Source organism: Aedes albopictus, chromosome 2, assembly GCF_035046485.1.
Source record: "Aedes albopictus strain Foshan chromosome 2, AalbF5, whole genome shotgun sequence".
In the NCBI taxonomy this organism is placed as follows: Eukaryota; Metazoa; Arthropoda; class Insecta; order Diptera; family Culicidae; genus Aedes; species Aedes albopictus.
The window spans coordinates 299,037,141-299,051,931 of NC_085137.1; the positions used below are offsets into that span (position 1 = coordinate 299,037,141).

Sequence of the window (14,791 nt, forward strand, 5' to 3'; positions counted from 1 at the left end):
TGAATTTTTATATGGTGAGAAGGTCAGTTCTCCGTTTCTGCAAAGAAATGGTGCAAAAAGTGTGGGTATTATGATTCCTTGCCTAATTTGATGCTGTTTGAGCAAAACTTTGGATAACTATGTTGTTCATGTTGCAAGAAATGGAGAAAACAACAATACTGTTGCCCAAAGTTTTGCTCAAACAGCATCAATTTAGGCAAGGAATCATAATACCCACGCTTTTTGCACCATTTCATTGCAGAAACGGAGAATTGACCTTCTCACCATACTAAAATTCAGCTCATTACTACAAATCTAGTACTTCACCGATCTGTCCTATTCAGTGTAAAGATTCAAGATTTCGATTGAACTCTTTATTTTTTCTCATAAGTGATACACTTTTGATAAGGGTGCAAAGCAATATGGCGTAAATATTCGTATTAAATGCAAGATAGATTGACTTTCGAGGACGAAACCTTGATATTCTTTAGTAGGCATGAGGCAGCATGATGCTTCCGTTAACCGTCTTCGTCAGCTCGCCGATTGTCTCCGTCCAATCCATCTCGGCAATCTTTGGAATGACCGCCGTAATCAGCGCGGTCACTTTGGTAACATTCTTCTTGAAGGTGGCCATTACATCGGCCACGTTTACGTTTTCCCCGCAATCTCTCCAGCAGTCGTAATCGGTTGCCATGGCAATAGCCGCATAGCAGAGACCAGCTTCCTTTGCCAGAACCACTTCCGGGACCAGAGTCATATTGACCAAGTCGGCACCCCACTGGCGGAATAGGTTGCTCTCGGCTTTGCTTGAAAAGCGTGGGCCCTCGATGGTCACAACGGTTCCCTTGTCGTGAACACCAGCCAGACCCAGTTCCTTGGCGGTTTCGATCAGTACGTCACGTGTTCGAGTGCAGAATGCCGGTTCCATCGGGACGTGACATACTCCCACCAGCATGTCGTTCCCATCGTAGAACGTTTGGGCTCGCTTCGTCGTGCGATCGATGAAGTTATCCGGAATAACCAGATCCCCTGGGTGGATTCTCTCCTGAAGGGATCCTGTGGCAGTCGAAACGATCACGTGGGTACATCCGACCGTTTTTAGAGCCCAGATGTTCGCACGATAATTGACATTCGATGGCATAATAGAATGATTCCTCCCATGGCGGGCCAAAAGGACGCAGTCCACTCCGGCGATTTTCCCCTCAATAAGCACATCGGACGGGTTGCCGAAATGAGTGCTCACCACCTTCTCCGAACGGGACTCCAAAATTTGACTGTCGTCCAGGCCGGAACCTCCGATGATGCCAATCTAAAAAAAATCCGTTTTGCTGCGATTATATTTATTCTATTGGATAACCATTTATTTCTAACCTTAATAGCTGGACGCATTGTGTCGACTGCACTCTAACGAATGATTAAATAAAGATTCTTGAAGGAATGTTCTGTTTTATTGATAACTAGGTATTTCTACTCAAATCGCCGCACTTTTATCAACAAAACACTATCTGAATTTGACTGCTTTCGGCTGCTCTACCAGTCACAGAGTCAGTCACGTCGAAATGGGATGGATGATTATTCTTGATTAATCCACTTTTTCTCGCTCGGCTCGGTGAATAAATCATCCAAATTTTGGATGATATGAGTGAACAACATTTCTACATGTAATTTAACATGAAAAATAAACTTATCTACCTTCATATAAATATGAGAAAAAAATACCTAGTAATTTTGAGCCTACACGCTAACCCCCAGCTACCCAGATTGATGTCAAAGCGACCCAGATCGAGCAAAACTGCAGTTACTCTAAAGTGGGTAAAGGTACCTTTACTCAAATCTGGGTTACCGGTATTGGTTGCAAAATCTGGGTAAAGGATACCCTGATTTAGACGTTTCTCATCAGGGTATTCTGTACCCATTTTCACATAAATGAGTAAGCATGCACAATGTCATCCCCCCTCAATTTTATTATTCGGCCGGAAAAGAAAATCTTAATAAAATAAAACTCAATGGCGATTTATTAGTGTCTTCAGTTTTCTATCACTAATATAAAGGAATTTATCGCAGAATGGCTTGTTCGACGATGGAGATGATTCATATTTGAATTGGGTAGCCTGCATACATCTTTGTGTGGATTTTCACGCCAAGCTGGCCAGATCCTAAATGTATGAGAAAACAGAATTAGCGAATAAATCAATTATTGGCTGGAGAAAAAACATACCTGTGACTATTGCAGAAGGTGTTCAATTCGTTTATCCAGCATCGGGCGACTTCCTCCCGCGACTACTCCTAACCTTGCCATTTTTTTCCACTCGGCAAGCGGCGCAGAATGCCTGAAAAAGTTTAGGATAGGTGAGAGCATGATTGAATGGACAAAATGAATTACTTACCACCAGTCAGCAGGTTGCTGTTTCCGCCATCCAAAGTTCCTTCGTGACCGCTCATTTTTCGGTTTGGACTCCGCCGCGAACCATGCGAAAAAAATTGTCCCAAGTCCCATTTACCCAGATTTTGACGTCTACTAACAACAAGAAAAAATGGGTATCGAGATTTCCGCGAAGACCCCTCTACCCACAATCAGAGTAAACCTTACTCTTCTGGTGTGAGATCCGTTACCCAGATTTTGACAGCTGCGAATAACATAAAAATCCGGGTAGAATTGACCCAATCGATGGGTAGTTTCAGGTTAGCGTGTAGAAATTTAAATTTGTAGCAAGGAGTGTGTATAATCAATATTAATTATTGCAAGTTTTCAATATTTGACCCTTAAAATCCGATAAGATACATAATGATTCGTGATTTTCGTCACGATGAGCAATGAGCAAGGCATTTCCATCTCACCGAGAATGTCTCACTTTGTTCTACCATCAGAATCGAGCAGTTCTCGCGATTAGTATAGGGCACTGCATTGTTTTGATTTTGTATGGGATTTTGACGTTTCTTGGCCTTGTTGTTTACAAAATTTCAATAAGAGACTTCCTGCAGAGCCCTATATCATACAGGTGTATCTGCAATGAGCCATTTTACGAGACGTTTCGGATCAGCTGATCGCTCATTAACGTTGAACAATTCGTCATTGAAATTATCGTCATCATCAAACATTTGAAAGCAGTTTTTTCGTTCAAAACAAAAGTCTTTGCTATGAAAATATATTCACTGTACTCCGCATGCGGAATAGAATGCAGTGAATATATTTTCATGGTCGATGTTTTGATTCACAGCGAGAAAACTGCTTTTCATTTTCCTAAAAATGATGACGGATGCTTGAGCCTTAAATGAGCGAATGAAAATTTGACAGGAGGTTGCGCCCAAGCCCGTGAGTGTTAATATCAATGAGCCATTTTACGAAGTGTCAACAATGTTGATGATGATATTGATTTTCACGGGTTATTGGACGCTACCTCCTGTCAAAATTCATTCATAAAATCGGCTCGTAAAATGGACTATATCAACACTGTTGTCGTATCATAAAATAGATTATTAGCCTGTGTATGCTGGCAAAATTCTTTTGATCTTCACTGAAAGGCGGCTTGCAGTAATGACAAGCATAACAATGTTTTTAAATTTACCATCATGGCAAAACATGATCATCGACCCACCAACGCTTCTTCTTCTTGTGTGCGTTTTGTTTCTTCTCACATCAACCTGTTCGATAGCCGAGTGGTAGCGTGCGAGCCTGGTGACAGCGGCGTCATGGTCGCGATTTTTTCCGCAAGTTCGCAGATTGTGAACAATCCCCGGAACCCACTTTACGTAATTTATGTTTAGTCCCTTGCTGTCAGAGCTGTCAGATCGGTGTAACACGCTAAATATAATTTACACAAAAGGCAATTTACACGGAAAAAAATACACGGTAATGAATATTTATCGCAGGCCACTGGCATCAATGAAATCTGGAGCTCGATTTGAATAGGTCGTATGTGCTTTTGTCGATTAAAAATTCGATCAGTTGGATTCGCTTATTATAGCGAAAACCGTTGAAATTGAGCAAAGTCGATACATACAGCAGAATCCTCACAAAACAGGCTTCCTGTTCCATCATTAAAAGTTTGCAAAATGTCTGCCATATTTCTACAATGACTAAAATAAACAGATCGAATTTTATATCGACAAAAGCACATACGACCTATTCAAATCGAGCTCCAGAAATATATCGTAGCCAACATCTAACTGCCTTATACTTATATTCGTGCAAATTGAAATGAGCGTGTAATCAACAAACGCAGCTTTTGTTTGATGTTGTGAGCCACACACGAAATCACATTCACAATGCGTGTTTGTTGGGTTGCTTTATTCAACTAATCGCATGCTCCTCTTACCGTACATTAATATTAAAGCGAGTTTGAAGTGATTTGTGACCATAACAGGTGGAAAAAATGATTCCAAAAACTGATCAACAAACCAAAATAAACGTTAAACAAAAAATTGTTGATGTTTTCGCATTTGACAGTGGGCGCTATTTATTAGCGCCCAGGACATCCTGTCTACCATGATTCCAATGCATTGATATAGGCCGTGTCAGGGGCCTGATTTATCGGGTACCGAACTGGACACCAAAAATTTAATGGTTTTATTTGGTACATCGAAATCTTGAAATTAGTCTATGCTGGTGATGTCAAGGTTCTTGGTTCGAATCTGGTTGCCAACAGAAACTTTTTTTAATTGAAAATCGAGTCCATGGTATTGTGCATCCCAGCTTAATCACTCAGATGCTGATGATCTCAACCAGCCGTCGTTTATCGCGAAAAGATTGCGCCCCGTTTGATTTGTATACGGCGGCTGATTATCCATGACAGCTCCCACCCGGCGGCTGCAAAAACAGTTTTAGCCAAGGTGCACACCGTGTGTAAATCATACGTGCGCGGTCTGGCGCGATCTGATGCTGCGCGTTTCGAACGCAACTTGTTGAGAATCTAAGATAAGCGCGACAATAAAATTGAAAACATAATTCTGTTGAATTGAAACGAAAATCAGTCTGCACAAATTTAGTGGCGTTAAGTATTTAATTTAAATTGACCCTCAGAATAGTAATTTTCACCGCAGCCGTCGTTCAGTGTATTCGCTTCTCTACCTAAATCAGTGGGGTGACACGGCTGTCAAACTCGGTACATCGCCGCTCCACCCAACATCATTTTTGGTACGGCGCGTTTTGGTACCCACTTTCTGGTCGGTTTGCCCTACCTTGCTCCAGATTTTCGGGTGTGTGTCTCGTGTGTTGCTAGTGCTTATTTCAGAAATTACACATTTTAAACGAAATCGTTGTTTTTGATGATTGTTTCTCTTTCTTTATCACTTTGCACGCAATCAAAACAAAACATTGGACGCCATGTTGAATTGAATGCTGGGTAGATGATTCTGGCCCTTCGTCATCCCCCTGCTTAATTCATGGAAAAAATGCGCTGGAAACATCGACGCTGCTTCGCTGCCTCATATAATATCGTGCAAAGTGATAAAGAAAGAGAAACAATCATCAAAAACAACGATTTCGTTTAAAATGTGTAATTTCTGAAATAAGCACTAGCAACACACGAGACACACACCCGAAAATCAGGAGCAAGGTAGCACAGACAAACAGACGTAACACCTTGAACGATTTTCATGGAAATCCATCGCCCAGTTCACACTACCATCACCTGGTGGAAAAGTTGCACGAATCACTGTGTTGTGCCATATCGTCAACAGAAGGCGCTAGTGTGAAACGTCAAACGCATAGAAAAACGATGCGCGCGCCTCTGGTTGTGAAAGCCACAACTACGAAAATTTAAAATGATCGTTAAAAGCGGGGTCGATGGAAATTTCGCAAGTGTTACGTCTGTTTGTCTGTGAAGGTAGGGTAAACCGACCAGAAAGTGGGTACCAAAACGCGCCGTACCAAAAATGATGTTGGGTGGAGCGGCGATGTATTGTGGGTTTAGCACTAAATTGATTTCCGAAAAAAGTTCACTGACTTCCACTGCCTTTCCTGTGCGTTAAAGATAACGTCGGAAGTATAGTGCGCTGTACAGTAAATTCTATACAGCGCACTACTTCCGACGTAATGTTTAACGTATAGGAAAGGCAGCGGAAGTCAATGAAGTCACGTCGAAATGGGATGGATGATTATTCTTGATTAATCCACTTTTTCTCGCTCGGCTCGGTGAATAAATCATCCAAATTTTGGATGATATGAGTGAACAACATTTCTACATGTAATTTAACATGAAAAATAAACTTATCTACCTTCATATAAATATGAGAAAAAAATACCTAGTAATTTTGAGCCTACACGCTAACCCCCAGCTACCCAGATTGATGTCAAAGCGACCCAGATCGAGCAAAACTGCAGTTACTCTAAAGTGGGTAAAGGTACCTTTACTCAAATCTGGGTTACCGGTATTGGTTGCAAAATCTGGGTAAAGGATACCCTGATTTAGACGTTTCTCATCAGGGTATTCTGTACCCATTTTCACATAAATGAGTAAGCATGCACAATGTCATCCCCCCTCAATTTTATTATTCGGCCGGAAAAGAAAATCTTAATAAAATAAAACTCAATGGCGATTTATTAGTGTCTTCAGTTTTCTATCACTAATATAAAGGAATTTATCGCAGAATGGCTTGTTCGACGATGGAGATGATTCATATTTGAATTGGGTAGCCTGCATACATCTTTGTGTGGATTTTCACGCCAAGCTGGCCAGATCCTAAATGTATGAGAAAACAGAATTAGCGAATAAATCAATTATTGGCTGGAGAAAAAACATACCTGTGACTATTGCAGAAGGTGTTCAATTCGTTTATCCAGCATCGGGCGACTTCCTCCCGCGACTACTCCTAACCTTGCCATTTTTTTCCACTCGGCAAGCGGCGCAGAATGCCTGAAAAAGTTTAGGATAGGTGAGAGCATGATTGAATGGACAAAATGAATTACTTACCACCAGTCAGCAGGTTGCTGTTTCCGCCATCCAAAGTTCCTTCGTGACCGCTCATTTTTCGGTTTGGACTCCGCCGCGAACCATGCGAAAAAAATTGTCCCAAGTCCCATTTACCCAGATTTTGACGTCTACTAACAACAAGAAAAAATGGGTATCGAGATTTCCGCGAAGACCCCTCTACCCACAATCAGAGTAAACCTTACTCTTCTGGTGTGAGATCCGTTACCCAGATTTTGACAGCTGCGAATAACATAAAAATCCGGGTAGAATTGACCCAATCGATGGGTAGTTTCAGGTTAGCGTGTAGAAATTTAAATTTGTAGCAAGGAGTGTGTATAATCAATATTAATTATTGCAAGTTTTCAATATTTGACCCTTAAAATCCGATAAGATACATAATGATTCGTGATTTTCGTCACGATGAGCAATGAGCAAGGCATTTCCATCTCACCGAGAATGTCTCACTTTGTTCTACCATCAGAATCGAGCAGTTCTCGCGATTAGTATAGGGCACTGCATTGTTTTGATTTTGTATGGGATTTTGACGTTTCTTGGCCTTGTTGTTTACAAAATTTCAATAAGAGACTTCCTGCAGAGCCCTATATCATACAGGTGTATCTGCAATGAGCCATTTTACGAGACGTTTCGGATCAGCTGATCGCTCATTAACGTTGAACAATTCGTCATTGAAATTATCGTCATCATCAAACATTTGAAAGCAGTTTTTTCGTTCAAAACAAAAGTCTTTGCTATGAAAATATATTCACTGTACTCCGCATGCGGAATAGAATGCAGTGAATATATTTTCATGGTCGATGTTTTGATTCACAGCGAGAAAACTGCTTTTCATTTTCCTAAAAATGATGACGGATGCTTGAGCCTTAAATGAGCGAATGAAAATTTGACAGGAGGTTGCGCCCAAGCCCGTGAGTGTTAATATCAATGAGCCATTTTACGAAGTGTCAACAATGTTGATGATGATATTGATTTTCACGGGTTATTGGACGCTACCTCCTGTCAAAATTCATTCATAAAATCGGCTCGTAAAATGGACTATATCAACACTGTTGTCGTATCATAAAATAGATTATTAGCCTGTGTATGCTGGCAAAATTCTTTTGATCTTCACTGAAAGGCGGCTTGCAGTAATGACAAGCATAACAATGTTTTTAAATTTACCATCATGGCAAAACATGATCATCGACCCACCAACGCTTCTTCTTCTTGTGTGCGTTTTGTTTCTTCTCACATCAACCTGTTCGATAGCCGAGTGGTAGCGTGCGAGCCTGGTGACAGCGGCGTCATGGTCGCGATTTTTTCCGCAAGTTCGCAGATTGTGAACAATCCCCGGAACCCACTTTACGTAATTTATGTTTAGTCCCTTGCTGTCAGAGCTGTCAGATCGGTGTAACACGCTAAATATAATTTACACAAAAGGCAATTTACACGGAAAAAAATACACGGTAATGAATATTTATCGCAGGCCACTGGCATCAATGAAATCTGGAGCTCGATTTGAATAGGTCGTATGTGCTTTTGTCGATTAAAAATTCGATCAGTTGGATTCGCTTATTATAGCGAAAACCGTTGAAATTGAGCAAAGTCGATACATACAGCAGAATCCTCACAAAACAGGCTTCCTGTTCCATCATTAAAAGTTTGCAAAATGTCTGCCATATTTCTACAATGACTAAAATAAACAGATCGAATTTTATATCGACAAAAGCACATACGACCTATTCAAATCGAGCTCCAGAAATATATCGTAGCCAACATCTAACTGCCTTATACTTATATTCGTGCAAATTGAAATGAGCGTGTAATCAACAAACGCAGCTTTTGTTTGATGTTGTGAGCCACACACGAAATCACATTCACAATGCGTGTTTGTTGGGTTGCTTTATTCAACTAATCGCATGCTCCTCTTACCGTACATTAATATTAAAGCGAGTTTGAAGTGATTTGTGACCATAACAGGTGGAAAAAATGATTCCAAAAACTGATCAACAAACCAAAATAAACGTTAAACAAAAAATTGTTGATGTTTTCGCATTTGACAGTGGGCGCTATTTATTAGCGCCCAGGACATCCTGTCTACCATGATTCCAATGCATTGATATAGGCCGTGTCAGGGGCCTGATTTATCGGGTACCGAACTGGACACCAAAAATTTAATGGTTTTATTTGGTACATCGAAATCTTGAAATTAGTCTATGCTGGTGATGTCAAGGTTCTTGGTTCGAATCTGGTTGCCAACAGAAACTTTTTTTAATTGAAAATCGAGTCCATGGTATTGTGCATCCCAGCTTAATCACTCAGATGCTGATGATCTCAACCAGCCGTCGTTTATCGCGAAAAGATTGCGCCCCGTTTGATTTGTATACGGCGGCTGATTATCCATGACAGCTCCCACCCGGCGGCTGCAAAAACAGTTTTAGCCAAGGTGCACACCGTGTGTAAATCATACGTGCGCGGTCTGGCGCGATCTGATGCTGCGCGTTTCGAACGCAACTTGTTGAGAATCTAAGATAAGCGCGACAATAAAATTGAAAACATAATTCTGTTGAATTGAAACGAAAATCAGTCTGCACAAATTTAGTGGCGTTAAGTATTTAATTTAAATTGACCCTCAGAATAGTAATTTTCACCGCAGCCGTCGTTCAGTGTATTCGCTTCTCTACCTAAATCAGTGGGGTGACACGGCTGTCAAACTCGGTACATCGCCGCTCCACCCAACATCATTTTTGGTACGGCGCGTTTTGGTACCCACTTTCTGGTCGGTTTGCCCTACCTTGCTCCAGATTTTCGGGTGTGTGTCTCGTGTGTTGCTAGTGCTTATTTCAGAAATTACACATTTTAAACGAAATCGTTGTTTTTGATGATTGTTTCTCTTTCTTTATCACTTTGCACGCAATCAAAACAAAACATTGGACGCCATGTTGAATTGAATGCTGGGTAGATGATTCTGGCCCTTCGTCATCCCCCTGCTTAATTCATGGAAAAAATGCGCTGGAAACATCGACGCTGCTTCGCTGCCTCATATAATATCGTGCAAAGTGATAAAGAAAGAGAAACAATCATCAAAAACAACGATTTCGTTTAAAATGTGTAATTTCTGAAATAAGCACTAGCAACACACGAGACACACACCCGAAAATCAGGAGCAAGGTAGCACAGACAAACAGACGTAACACCTTGAACGATTTTCATGGAAATCCATCGCCCAGTTCACACTACCATCACCTGGTGGAAAAGTTGCACGAATCACTGTGTTGTGCCATATCGTCAACAGAAGGCGCTAGTGTGAAACGTCAAACGCATAGAAAAACGATGCGCGCGCCTCTGGTTGTGAAAGCCACAACTACGAAAATTTAAAATGATCGTTAAAAGCGGGGTCGATGGAAATTTCGCAAGTGTTACGTCTGTTTGTCTGTGAAGGTAGGGTAAACCGACCAGAAAGTGGGTACCAAAACGCGCCGTACCAAAAATGATGTTGGGTGGAGCGGCGATGTATTGTGGGTTTAGCACTAAATTGATTTCCGAAAAAAGTTCACTGACTTCCACTGCCTTTCCTGTGCGTTAAAGATAACGTCGGAAGTATAGTGCGCTGTACAGTAAATTCTATACAGCGCACTACTTCCGACGTAATGTTTAACGTATAGGAAAGGCAGCGGAAGTCAATGAAGTCACGTCGAAATGGGATGGATGATTATTCTTGATTAATCCACTTTTTCTCGCTCGGCTCGGTGAATAAATCATCCAAATTTTGGATGATATGAGTGAACAACATTTCTACATGTAATTTAACATGAAAAATAAACTTATCTACCTTCATATAAATATGAGAAAAAAATACCTAGTAATTTTGAGCCTACACGCTAACCCCCAGCTACCCAGATTGATGTCAAAGCGACCCAGATCGAGCAAAACTGCAGTTACTCTAAAGTGGGTAAAGGTACCTTTACTCAAATCTGGGTTACCGGTATTGGTTGCAAAATCTGGGTAAAGGATACCCTGATTTAGACGTTTCTCATCAGGGTATTCTGTACCCATTTTCACATAAATGAGTAAGCATGCACAATGTCATCCCCCCTCAATTTTATTATTCGGCCGGAAAAGAAAATCTTAATAAAATAAAACTCAATGGCGATTTATTAGTGTCTTCAGTTTTCTATCACTAATATAAAGGAATTTATCGCAGAATGGCTTGTTCGACGATGGAGATGATTCATATTTGAATTGGGTAGCCTGCATACATCTTTGTGTGGATTTTCACGCCAAGCTGGCCAGATCCTAAATGTATGAGAAAACAGAATTAGCGAATAAATCAATTATTGGCTGGAGAAAAAACATACCTGTGACTATTGCAGAAGGTGTTCAATTCGTTTATCCAGCATCGGGCGACTTCCTCCCGCGACTACTCCTAACCTTGCCATTTTTTTCCACTCGGCAAGCGGCGCAGAATGCCTGAAAAAGTTTAGGATAGGTGAGAGCATGATTGAATGGACAAAATGAATTACTTACCACCAGTCAGCAGGTTGCTGTTTCCGCCATCCAAAGTTCCTTCGTGACCGCTCATTTTTCGGTTTGGACTCCGCCGCGAACCATGCGAAAAAAATTGTCCCAAGTCCCATTTACCCAGATTTTGACGTCTACTAACAACAAGAAAAAATGGGTATCGAGATTTCCGCGAAGACCCCTCTACCCACAATCAGAGTAAACCTTACTCTTCTGGTGTGAGATCCGTTACCCAGATTTTGACAGCTGCGAATAACATAAAAATCCGGGTAGAATTGACCCAATCGATGGGTAGTTTCAGGTTAGCGTGTAGAAATTTAAATTTGTAGCAAGGAGTGTGTATAATCAATATTAATTATTGCAAGTTTTCAATATTTGACCCTTAAAATCCGATAAGATACATAATGATTCGTGATTTTCGTCACGATGAGCAATGAGCAAGGCATTTCCATCTCACCGAGAATGTCTCACTTTGTTCTACCATCAGAATCGAGCAGTTCTCGCGATTAGTATAGGGCACTGCATTGTTTTGATTTTGTATGGGATTTTGACGTTTCTTGGCCTTGTTGTTTACAAAATTTCAATAAGAGACTTCCTGCAGAGCCCTATATCATACAGGTGTATCTGCAATGAGCCATTTTACGAGACGTTTCGGATCAGCTGATCGCTCATTAACGTTGAACAATTCGTCATTGAAATTATCGTCATCATCAAACATTTGAAAGCAGTTTTTTCGTTCAAAACAAAAGTCTTTGCTATGAAAATATATTCACTGTACTCCGCATGCGGAATAGAATGCAGTGAATATATTTTCATGGTCGATGTTTTGATTCACAGCGAGAAAACTGCTTTTCATTTTCCTAAAAATGATGACGGATGCTTGAGCCTTAAATGAGCGAATGAAAATTTGACAGGAGGTTGCGCCCAAGCCCGTGAGTGTTAATATCAATGAGCCATTTTACGAAGTGTCAACAATGTTGATGATGATATTGATTTTCACGGGTTATTGGACGCTACCTCCTGTCAAAATTCATTCATAAAATCGGCTCGTAAAATGGACTATATCAACACTGTTGTCGTATCATAAAATAGATTATTAGCCTGTGTATGCTGGCAAAATTCTTTTGATCTTCACTGAAAGGCGGCTTGCAGTAATGACAAGCATAACAATGTTTTTAAATTTACCATCATGGCAAAACATGATCATCGACCCACCAACGCTTCTTCTTCTTGTGTGCGTTTTGTTTCTTCTCACATCAACCTGTTCGATAGCCGAGTGGTAGCGTGCGAGCCTGGTGACAGCGGCGTCATGGTCGCGATTTTTTCCGCAAGTTCGCAGATTGTGAACAATCCCCGGAACCCACTTTACGTAATTTATGTTTAGTCCCTTGCTGTCAGAGCTGTCAGATCGGTGTAACACGCTAAATATAATTTACACAAAAGGCAATTTACACGGAAAAAAATACACGGTAATGAATATTTATCGCAGGCCACTGGCATCAATGAAATCTGGAGCTCGATTTGAATAGGTCGTATGTGCTTTTGTCGATTAAAAATTCGATCAGTTGGATTCGCTTATTATAGCGAAAACCGTTGAAATTGAGCAAAGTCGATACATACAGCAGAATCCTCACAAAACAGGCTTCCTGTTCCATCATTAAAAGTTTGCAAAATGTCTGCCATATTTCTACAATGACTAAAATAAACAGATCGAATTTTATATCGACAAAAGCACATACGACCTATTCAAATCGAGCTCCAGAAATATATCGTAGCCAACATCTAACTGCCTTATACTTATATTCGTGCAAATTGAAATGAGCGTGTAATCAACAAACGCAGCTTTTGTTTGATGTTGTGAGCCACACACGAAATCACATTCACAATGCGTGTTTGTTGGGTTGCTTTATTCAACTAATCGCATGCTCCTCTTACCGTACATTAATATTAAAGCGAGTTTGAAGTGATTTGTGACCATAACAGGTGGAAAAAATGATTCCAAAAACTGATCAACAAACCAAAATAAACGTTAAACAAAAAATTGTTGATGTTTTCGCATTTGACAGTGGGCGCTATTTATTAGCGCCCAGGACATCCTGTCTACCATGATTCCAATGCATTGATATAGGCCGTGTCAGGGGCCTGATTTATCGGGTACCGAACTGGACACCAAAAATTTAATGGTTTTATTTGGTACATCGAAATCTTGAAATTAGTCTATGCTGGTGATGTCAAGGTTCTTGGTTCGAATCTGGTTGCCAACAGAAACTTTTTTTAATTGAAAATCGAGTCCATGGTATTGTGCATCCCAGCTTAATCACTCAGATGCTGATGATCTCAACCAGCCGTCGTTTATCGCGAAAAGATTGCGCCCCGTTTGATTTGTATACGGCGGCTGATTATCCATGACAGCTCCCACCCGGCGGCTGCAAAAACAGTTTTAGCCAAGGTGCACACCGTGTGTAAATCATACGTGCGCGGTCTGGCGCGATCTGATGCTGCGCGTTTCGAACGCAACTTGTTGAGAATCTAAGATAAGCGCGACAATAAAATTGAAAACATAATTCTGTTGAATTGAAACGAAAATCAGTCTGCACAAATTTAGTGGCGTTAAGTATTTAATTTAAATTGACCCTCAGAATAGTAATTTTCACCGCAGCCGTCGTTCAGTGTATTCGCTTCTCTACCTAAATCAGTGGGGTGACACGGCTGTCAAACTCGGTACATCGCCGCTCCACCCAACATCATTTTTGGTACGGCGCGTTTTGGTACCCACTTTCTGGTCGGTTTGCCCTACCTTGCTCCAGATTTTCGGGTGTGTGTCTCGTGTGTTGCTAGTGCTTATTTCAGAAATTACACATTTTAAACGAAATCGTTGTTTTTGATGATTGTTTCTCTTTCTTTATCACTTTGCACGCAATCAAAACAAAACATTGGACGCCATGTTGAATTGAATGCTGGGTAGATGATTCTGGCCCTTCGTCATCCCCCTGCTTAATTCATGGAAAAAATGCGCTGGAAACATCGACGCTGCTTCGCTGCCTCATATAATATCGTGCAAAGTGATAAAGAAAGAGAAACAATCATCAAAAACAACGATTTCGTTTAAAATGTGTAATTTCTGAAATAAGCACTAGCAACACACGAGACACACACCCGAAAATCAGGAGCAAGGTAGCACAGACAAACAGACGTAACACCTTGAACGATTTTCATGGAAATCCATCGCCCAGTTCACACTACCATCACCTGGTGGAAAAGTTGCACGAATCACTGTGTTGTGCCATATCGTCAACAGAAGGCGCTAGTGTGAAACGTCAAACGCATAGAAAAACGATGCGCGCGCCTCTGGTTGTGAAAGCCACAACTACGAAAATTTAAAA

The 14,791-nt window shown here is 40.9% G+C and overlaps 1 protein-coding gene across 1 annotated transcript; it reads right to left on the bottom strand.

Annotated features, from left to right (window-relative positions):
* Positions 1 to 338: 338 nt before the first annotated feature.
* Positions 339 to 1,619, bottom strand: LOC109430608 (S-methyl-5'-thioadenosine phosphorylase). The gene is made up of 2 exons (XM_019706672.3): positions 1,351 to 1,619; positions 339 to 1,288 (listed from the first exon to the last, which is right to left on the bottom strand). Exons 1-2 carry the CDS (start codon positions 1,366 to 1,368, stop codon positions 467 to 469), a joined length of 840 nt encoding a protein of 279 aa, XP_019562217.1. The 5' UTR covers positions 1,369 to 1,619; the 3' UTR covers positions 339 to 466.
* Between the last annotated feature and the right edge of the window lie 13,172 nt (positions 1,620 to 14,791).